Below are 10,611 nucleotides of genomic sequence, written 5' to 3'. Positions count from 1 at the left end.
AGCGGGGTTAAGGCGACCCCAACCAAACAGAAAATAAAACTAAACAAAAAACAAACAAAGAAAAAATAGACTAATGTCTGATAAAAACTTTCCTGCCCTATTAGCAGCCAGAATTTCTCTAAACTCCAAATTAAACTCAGCTTCATCAATCTTCACATAGTTAGAACAAGGGTAAATCCCTGCAAGATAGTGAGCAGCTCTATTACTCTCCTTATAACAGTAACTAATCTTCACAGAGTCAAATTTTCTCAGCAGCAATATAATTCTTCTCCAAATCTGGACAGTCTTCCAGGGGGTTTAGGATCATTACTTTTAAGAAGCAGGCAAGTAGATAAAGAATCAGTACAGAGGTGGATACATTTTTCTTCAATCTCAAGCCCAATTTTTAAACCCAGTTCCACACCCTGCAGTTCATGAGTCTCAACAGAGATAGAGTGACTTCCTCCAGTAGTTGCTATCAAATGGTTTCCTAGAGAATCTCTTATAATAGCTCCAAAACCATCACCATCTCCAGACATTGAACCATCAGTATTTATCATAACATCATAACCAGTAGGAGCAAGACAAGCACCTAAAATAGGTTGCTTTAAAATGAACTCACAGTTGACCCTCTATCTCTCCATGAATAACCTGTTAGCAGCAGAATCAACATCCTTCAAATGATGAGCATTCAACTTAATCCACACTTCTTGGACAGTTAGGTAGCTCACTAATTCCAAAGAATTATACTTAGATTCAAAAATCCTAGAATTCCTTTCCCTCCAGATGTTATAAATAAAACTGTTAAATATCATCTTCTTAATCAGAACAACACATGAAGAGCCTTTAAATTCATCAATGCACCATTGGATTTCCTCCTGCCAAGTATTACAAGGATCTCTATGATATCCCATTTTGATAAGAAATCCTCTCTAAATTTGGCTAGCAAACTCACAAGCATGGAACAGATGTCCGTCATTTTCTTCAGTAGCAGCACAGAATAAACAAGAAGAAGCAGCAATAACATTCCATTTAAGAAGCTTATCTCTAGTTTTTAATCTGCCATGTAAAGTCACCCAAGTAATAAAGTAATACCTAGGTATATGAAGTTTAAACCAAACAAGGGTACTCCAGTTCACTTTCTCACCATGAGGAAATAAGGAATTATAAGTATCTTTAACTGAAAAACCCCCAGAACTACTAACAGACCACATAACCTTGTCCTTCTCAGAAGTAAGGAAATCAGTTGAAGCCACTTTTAAAAAGATAGCTGCAATGCTAGGATCAGATGAAGGAGGTAAAGACCATTCATCATTTTTAACAAAATCTGAGACAATGCAAGCATCATTTGGAAAATACTCAAAAATTATATAAGGATCAATCCAAGAAGACAATCTACCCTTATAATGCCAATTATCATGCAAAAAACTAGTATTTTCTCCATCACCCAAAATTGTAATGACCATGTCTCTAGCAATTTGTCTCTGATCTAGAACTCTTCTCCAACACCAAGAAGAATCAGAAGGAATAGGAATTTCCCAAATATTTCTTGTTTTGATAAGGTTTTTCTTGACCCAATCAGTCCAAATGGAGTCTTTTCCAGAAACAAGGTCCCATAAATGTTTTAGATTAGCAGATAAGTTATTAACTTCAATGTCTCTAACTCCTAATATATTATAAGGCAAACAAACAGTGGACCATCTAATAGGACAATGCTTCTTTCCTAATTCACAGCCATCCCATAAAAACCTTTCAAATATACTAGTGATTTCCTTTATAGCTCTCTTAGGGAGGATGAAGCAGGATAACCAAAAGAAGACCATACCATATAAAACATGCTTAATCAATGTTAATCTACCAGAAAAATCTAAGTGTTTAGACTTCCAGGATCGTACTCTAGCTTTTATTTTGGCAATCAAGATCTGACAGTCATAGTAAGACAATCTAGTAGAGAGAAGGGGAAGGCCCAAATACCTTACTGGCAATTTATCCTCAAGACATTGAATAATATGAAGTATACTCTGTATCTCATCATCTCTAACTGCAGAAGCAAACAAAAAAATTTTCTATTGGTACATTTGAAGACCAGAACAAGCACTAAACTCCATGTGACCCCTCCTTAGATTAGCAGCTGCATTAGTAGTGCCTTTAAAGAAAAACTTAAACATCATCTGCAAAGCAGAGATGAGTTAGTCTGGTTATTTTGCATCTAGGATGAAGACCATGCACACCATTATCAACCTGTTTTTGAAGAATAATGCTAAGAAGCTCCATCACCATGACAAAAAGATAGGGAAAGAGGGGACACCCTTGTCTCAGTCCTCTTCTAGCTCCAAAGTAGCCATATGGAGACCCATTAATAAGAATAAAAAACTTAGGTGAAGTAATACAAATTTCAATCCAGCCAATAAATATAGCAGGGAATCCCATCTTCTTTAAAGTAATAAGAACTGCCTTCAAGCTAACAGTGTCATATGCTTTCCTGAGATCAATCTTCATGGTACATATAGGAGTACCAGTAGTCCTATGATAGTTTCTAACAATCTCATGTGCTACTAGAATGTTGTCTTGAATAGATCTACCTGCCATAAAAGCAGATTGGCAGGGATGGATTAAATGCTTCAATAACAACTTCATTCTGAGAGAGATAATCTTGGCAATGCATTTGTAAACTGCTCCACAACAAGCTATAGGTCTGTAGTCCACAATACCACTAGGATTCTCATTTTTAGCAACAAGAGTAACAAAAGTGTTGTTTACCTCTTTAAGGAATTTTGAGCTCTTAAAAACATTTTTGACAACAGCCACAAACTCATCTCCAATTATTGCCCAGCAGAATTTGAAAAAATGACTGGAAAAACCATCTGGACCAGGAGCTTTCCCTGATCCTATGGAAGCAAGAGCTTGAACTATTTCATCTCTGGTAATAGGCCTAATAAGAGTCTCTTTAGAAGTATCATCAATAACTTTATCAAAGTGGAGATCCTCAATTAATTTGCCATTAGTGTCCTCCTTTCCTTCTTCATCATAAAGTTTAGAGAAAAAAAATCAATACACTCTGAAGCTATCTCCTTGTCATCCACCAAGACCACACCATCCCTAGAAGTAAGAGTAAGAATATTATTCCTTGATCTCCTTTCCTTGAGGGAATTATGAAAAAAATGAGTATTGGAATCACCCAAATCAAGCCACTGAACTCTAGACTTTTGCTTATTCATAGACTCCTCATATATAACAATCTTAGCATACTGTTGGACTGCTTCTTTTTCCTTTCTAGCCAACACAGGACAAAGAGGATGGGCTTGAACCTGCTGCTGAACTAGAGTCATCTCTTTCTTTGCCTCCATAACCTGCTCAGAGAGGTTCTTAAATTTAATTCTCTTCCAATCTATAATAACAGCTTTAGCTTTTCTGAGTTTAGTCATGAACACATACATAGGATTACCCCTCACCTTAACATTCCAAACCCTTATAATCAAATCAATAAAATCAGGTTCCTCAATCATATAGTTAAAGAATCTAAAAGGTGGAGGCCCATGTTTTCTTTTTTCAAATATATAGGCAATTCCAGGAGAATTATCAAAAACCCCAGGGAGAAGAAATTCTGCCTTTGAATCCACAAACTGATCAATCTACTCCATATTAACCATGATTCTATCAATGTTAGAACTAATTCTAGTAGCACCTTGTTTATTAAACCAAGTATAGAAACATCCTGAATAAGGTAAATCCATGAGATGAGCCTCTTGGACACAGTTGCTTAAATCTTGATAATGAAAAGGTTTTATCTCAGCACCACCAGTTTTCTCAGTAGGAGACATAATGAAATTGAAATCTCCTAAAATAATCCAAGGTCTAGAATTATACTGACTGAAGTTACATATATCTTCCCATAAAGACCGACGAATAACAATATCATTGTTGCCATACACAAAAGTAGCCACAAAAGAAAACCCCTTAACAGTATCCACCAAAGCGAAAATACACTGAGAAGAGGAATGAAGAATAGTAATCTTAACCTTACAAGGGTCCCAACCAATCCATATCATACCAGCAGAATCATTATTGTAATTATCTAGAAATTGCCAAGAAGGCATTAGTTTGTGTCTTATACTACTAGCACATAATTCTTGAACATGGGTTTCCACAACACCAATTATTCAAATTTTATTTAATATAATAAAAGAAGCTACTTCTACTTGTTTAAGAGGTTCATTAAGCCCTCTTATATTCCAAATTGCAATTTTAAACATTATGGATTTGGGTAAGATTAGGCTTCTTACCTCTACCAGATCTTTTCAGATCTGAGTTCTTAGCCGGTGCTAGCTTTGGAGGACCCCTATCATTGGCCTTGATTAAAAGAGATCTAGCTCCTCCTTATTGATCAGTAATAAGAGAAGAACCAGTATTATTTCCTTTCATACCCTCCCCTTGAGCCTGCATGGGTTGGTGAAGGGAGACATTGAGATCCTGCTCAACTAAGACCTCAAATATAATAATGGTTTCAATCACACCACCACTGATAGATTTTGAAGAATGAGAAGCACTTTTAATTGTATCCATCCCAGTTATTGAATGCTCAATACCTTCCATTTGATTCTCCAATTCAGAGCCATTAGCCAAGCCCTGTTGTGTAACCTTAACACCTTCATTTTCGATATTGTTTTATTCCTTTTAGAGCCTTTAATAACCTACCCTTCCTTATCAGGAATGTTCTTCTTACATTGAGTTACAGGGTTCTTCTGCACAATTTCAACCACCTTCTTACAAGCAATGGGAGAATGATTGAAAGTCTTGCAATGGGTACACATTGGAGGCTTTCATGGGTACTCAACATCCACTTCAAAAGATAACATATTATCCAAATGCACATGAATAGAACTAGGAAACTCACATGAAGTATCAATTTAAACACAGACACGAGCATAACTCATTCTCGTTCTATTTAATGTCTGTTTATCAAGCATAATAGGAACACCCACACAACTAGCAATGCTGCTCAGGCCTTTAGAATTCCACATGTACAAATGAACTTTTCTAATATTCATCCAAATTGGAATAGTATGCAATTCTTCAAGATCTTTCTAAAGAGTTCTACTCCAAGGACGAACAACAAATAATTTGCTAGAAATATAGAAAGAACCCCTCTCCAAAACAGCAATTCGATCTTCCTCAAGAGCAAAATCAAATACAAATATAGATTCATCGTGTAAAGTCATATTAAACTCACCCTTAAGTTTCCATTTTTTATCAACAACATATTTAACCGCCACATACGCAGATCTCTTACCTACAAAAGCTCCGACCACCAGATCTTGCCATTTCTTAATGTCATCAGCAAAATCTGCCAAAGAGTGAGATACAACTTTCTTCCCATTCACAATAGCAGGATTTCTAAACTTCAATTCAGCTTCCTGAGGCTGAGCTTTCTTCTCAGCAAAAAAATCCGACCAAGTAATAGACCCAAACTTCAACGATTCATCAGAAGAGGGTTTAGAACCCATCGAATGTTGACCAAAAGAACCTGATTCATTACCAGGTAATAGTGAGTTGAAAGGAGATCTTGAAGAACCACCCTCTACAACATCGGAGCCAGTCTGTAGAGATCAAGAACCACTAGGCATCGTCGTCATTCCGCCGTCCAAGACGGAGAAAAGAGGAAAGTGACCACACAAACCAAAAAAGTAAGAATCGCCTCAAATCGCACCACCTCACAGTTTCTCTCTCTCTTCACGTGAAATTTTTTCAGAAGCGTGACTTACTGATTTCTGGTAACATGAATTAATGTTATTCTCATTTTAAGCATGAAATATCAAAGAGATTTTAACCTTGAGTATGTGAAAATAGATAGAAATTCAAGTAATAAGATCCAAATCACAAACAAAGAGTTTGTCCCAAAGCCCTTTGGAGGTGCAATGTTCTTGTCTCTTTCAGGGCACATGAGACAAGATGACACCATTTTCAATGTGATGGGGTGAGTACCAATAGGCTCACCTCTTGATTCCTGTACTAGTCTGTCAATTTCCATTTTTTTTTCCGATCGTTTAGACCGTGATCCCTTTTTCCCTTCTTCCTCAGGAATAATAGCACTCTTAGAAGAAGTAGGAGAAACAAAGTTACATACCTTAGCTGGGTTTGTCTTTTGAAAGAACTTAAGAACATTTATCAAATGACTCGCCCTCTGTTGTAGTTTGTTGACATACCTTACTTTCTGCGTGTACTTGAAGAATTATTGAAGTCCATGACCTTCAGCACTACAGTAAGGACGGGGACGGTTGAGTAGAGGATCAACAACACTTTCATTCTTACCTATCAGACACATCAGAGATGTTTCTGGAAGATCAGTAATAAGTTTTTCAAAATAAAAATTCATTATATACTCAAAAGTTGTAGATGAGCAGGGATCTTCAAACAGTTTGTCAAGATTTATATGAGTATCACTACTCTCATGAAAATTGGTTGTTTCAACTATAAGTGCTAAACTATAACTTTCTTCTTCATATGAATCATATCGATCAATAGTTTTATCAAGAGTTGCAGCAAAACCCTTGTTTCCAGTGTATTTTCGTCAATTTGGACCATCACTGGCAAAGTGACAAAAACCTATACACTTGAAGCACTGAGGAATATCCTCATCATCACTCTCATCATCATCCTTCTTAGGAGCAATAGGATCATGAGGTTCAACTGATGATGGAGGACTTTCTCTTGAGAACCGTTTATTCCTCTTTTTAATAAGATCTCTAAACTATCTTGTAATAAGAGAAACCAAATTTTCAAGATCTTCATCTGAAATTTCGTTAGCAAGATCTTTGTCAGAGACACCCACACTTTCACTATTAGCAAGTACATCAGTGTTTTTAAGTGCTTTGAACGCAATAGCTTTATCAGCTTTAGTTTGCAGTTCATGATCAAAGATATTTAACTTTCCAACAAGGGTACTTCTGGAAAGTGTAGTAAGATCATTTCCTTTCATGATGGTATGTTTCTTAGACTCGTATCAAGCTGGTAAAATCTTAGAATTTTCATTATAATATCCTTTTCAGGAATATTCTTACCTAATGAATAACAAGTTTCACAATTTTCGACAATTTGTAATTAAATTCCTTAAACAAATATTCATCATACATACGAAGGTTTTCCCAATCAGAAATTAAGTTTTGAAGCATGGCTTCTTTCTCTGCGGAACTCCCTTCAAATACGGTTTCTAAGATATCCCAAAAATCTTTAGATCTAGTGCAATAGACACATGATGTTGAAGATCTTGGCTTATGGCATGGTTTAATCCATCAGAGTTGCATTTAGCATGTTTGATTTCTTTGTCGTCATATGTTTTTATGCCTTTAGGAACATCCGCGGCTCCTTATCCCTCAAATGGAGCATATTATATCATCTTACAACAAGAATCCATGTCTAAAAGTCACGAGCTTGTAAGAAAAATCACATAGCAGTTTTCCACCATGAGTAATTTGTGCCATCAAAAGCTGGTGGTATGTTAATTGATATTGCACTCTTGTCCATAACACAGATTGCTTGAAATACAGAATTATTGGGTAAACAGTGTTTGCTGGCTCTGATACCAATTGAAAACACAGGGGATACCAAATGCACCTAACTTTTTTGTTCGACAACCTGTATATACAAAACTTAACACAATTACAAGTAGACCAACTTAATGATCCATGAAAATATGTACAGAGTTAGTATCTCAATCTCTACTCAATTAATATGTATATAGACATAAGGTCTGTGAACCTGATTATTAAGCAGAGTACTTGGACGATCTCAAAAATAAATATCCAAGATCAATCTAGTCATATCCAAATAATTCATTCGGAATTCTGCCAAGTGACTAAACTTGTTATCTATCTTTCAAGATACGAATTCTATAAGAAACTAGTCTCATAATCAATTATAATTAAGCGGACTTATCTAGTTAGATTGAATACGTACAAACATGTATAAATCCAATTATAAAGATAAACAATATAACGCGCAAAAGGAAAAACATAAGACACCAGAAATTTTGTTAACAAGAAAACCGAAATAGTAGAAAAACCCCCGGACCTCGTCCATATTGAACACCATACTGTATTAAGCCGCTGCACACACTAGCCTACTATCATACTTCAAACTGGAATGTAGTTGAGACCGAATATACCCTCTAAGCGATTCAGTTACAGTCGCGCTCCTTATGTTGCTTGAACCTTGCAAGGCTACACACTTGATTTCCTAAGATAACGTTTTTTACATCCGAAAAGTTACTTCAACCAAAGTAATGACTTTTGATACCAATCTTCCTCTAAAAAATAAACCTATTTTATTTCCATTTAGATCAAAGATCAAGGTATGGAAATCTGTTTGCAATAGAAAGCTAGCAAACCTCACAAATGCGGAACTTACGACTCCCGAAGAGAAGCCTAGATTCTTAATCACCTCTCAAGAACAATCATCGAAAAATCAAATAAGATCAGTCTTTAGATATCTAGTTTGAGGAATCACAAAGCCTGATACGAAGAGAATTTTGTGATTACTATCTATCTTGCCTGAAAAAGATTACGGAAACCTTGATAACAGAAAACAAGATCAGGATTCACGAACTATCAAGGTAAAGATAGTCGGACTTGGATTCACGAATCCCCAAGCGAAGTCCTTTTAGTCGTAGACCTAAAAGGTCAATGGAGACAACTCTAGAATCAACCATGATACAAAATGTCAGGGACTGATTTTACCAATTGACAGAGATGCTCTACTTAAAGTTTTCAAAGACCGGGATTAACTTAGAATTCAATCTAAGATAATTTAAGAATCAAGCAAACAAAATAGGTCTTCAAACTACAGTAAAAGACTATACACATAGTTTCGGTTACTGAACCGTGTATAATGATTGTTCATTTTGGCAAGTTAGCCAAAGAGCTACCTGATATTCATTTAAACACTTAAGAAATTAATCATGATTCAAACACAAAAGTGTTTGAAAAATCAATGAAGTCTTAAAAGTGTTTAAAAGAGTTCTAGCAATGCTAAACATATTAAAATAATAAGTCTTTGAGTATCTTCTAAACATTTTCAGGACAATTGGTACAAAGGTTCGCCAACCGTAAGGCTTGTTCACGAGTCAGGGTGCTACTGTTCGTGAACCGAGTTCTCCAACCCTACTAGACTCCGAAACTCAGTTGACCAGAGTTCGTGAACTGGGCTCGCCAACTGCTAACCAATTAGTCCATAAATTCAGTTCACCATGGTTCGCCAATCGAGTTTGTGAACTTTTCCAACATAACTTGTGGTTTTTGAACTGGTTCGCCAACCTTCTTGTATTTTTGAATCTCAGATCTATGGTTTGCAAACTAAGTTCGCCAATCTACCCTGAGTGAAAATTTAGTAAGTTCATATTTCTTTCTTTTGATGTTTGAAACACTCCCAAGTGATATAGTCATTTGTATGAGTAATTTTCAATTGATGCACAAATTAATTCATAGAACTAATATTGTTAAGGACCATTGAACATTCGCTAAATTATATTTCGAGATTTTTCACAAGACAATCTCGACTTAAAACATATTCTTTGTTAATGTATTATAAGTCATACGACATAATCTTAATAGATAGGATGATGGTATGGTGAGTAAAACAGAGTGGTTCAGTCTTCACATACCTGATACAGAAGTTCTCCGAATATCTTCATTGATCTTTAGTCTTCAAGGGTGATCTCTGATACTCAACTACAATTCTAACATATCCGAAACTTGACTTAGTAAACTAGAAATCAAGATATAGTTTTGATCACCTAACATTGATAACAAGCTTGAGATATCAAAATGTTATGTCCCTCCTTATGGGCACCCCCTTTTGTGAGACCTTAGTCTATCCTTGGTGCCTTTACTTATTGTTTTCCATGTAACTTCTTCTTCACGTGATTGTCCTTATATTCCTTCTCTGTAGTTGGTTTGTGACATGAATTATTAAGTAAAAAAACTTTTCCTTCTTTTCTCCGTCAATCTTGTCTGGTACTGTTTCTGTTATTCTTCCTCCCATCTCAACCCTTAATTTATTCTGTTGCTTCTCTGATTCTTTCTCATCTTCCCATATCTACATTTATTCTCTCTTTCATTCACGTAAAGTCCTTGCAAGAACCTTTTGTCAGTGAAGACCGCTACAAATTGGTACCAGAGTTGTTGCAATCCTATGAGATTTTTTTTCTTCTTTTCAAATGGCTAACAGAGAGAGGTTAAAAGAAATATCTAAACGACTTGATGAACTTACGCTCAAACAGAATGAATATTCAAACAACCAAGCAAATTTTTCCAAAATACAAGGTGAACTAGCAAACCAGCAGAAAGAGTTCATTGCGCAGCAGAAAGACTTAGTTCAATCAATTAACACCTTGGATCAACAATATAAAGATCTCTCAAAACAAGTTACAGATAATCACAAAAACCCATCTGAAGAATATTTATAGAGAATGTTTTTTATGTTCAATGGAACTCTAGATCAAAGATCTGCTCAACAAGGAGACCATCGTTTAGATTCGAATGGAGGAATACTGGGTTCAGTTCATGTTGGTGCTTTTTGCACTCCTCCATTTCACTACACCGGAGAACACAGTGAGTTTCAACGATCTTCAACTTCTAA

At 35.8% G+C, this 10,611-nt stretch overlaps 1 protein-coding gene across 1 annotated transcript; it reads right to left on the bottom strand.

The window, feature by feature from the left end:
* Window positions 1-248: 248 nt before the first annotated feature.
* Window positions 249-3,485, bottom strand: LOC113351768. Its single transcript, XM_026595702.1, has 4 exons — window positions 3,035-3,485; window positions 2,211-2,945; window positions 935-2,020; window positions 249-571 (listed from the first exon to the last, which is right to left on the bottom strand). The coding sequence occupies exons 1-4, from the start codon at window positions 3,483-3,485 to the stop codon at window positions 249-251; spliced, it is 2,595 nt and encodes an 864-aa protein (XP_026451487.1).
* Window positions 3,486-10,611: the final 7,126 nt, after the last annotated feature.

This window comes from Papaver somniferum, chromosome 2, assembly GCF_003573695.1.
Source record: "Papaver somniferum cultivar HN1 chromosome 2, ASM357369v1, whole genome shotgun sequence".
NCBI classification, from domain to species: domain Eukaryota; kingdom Viridiplantae; phylum Streptophyta; class Magnoliopsida; order Ranunculales; family Papaveraceae; genus Papaver; species Papaver somniferum.
Note: the sequence above shows the minus strand (reverse complement) of the source record. Positions and strands in the feature narration are given on the sequence as shown.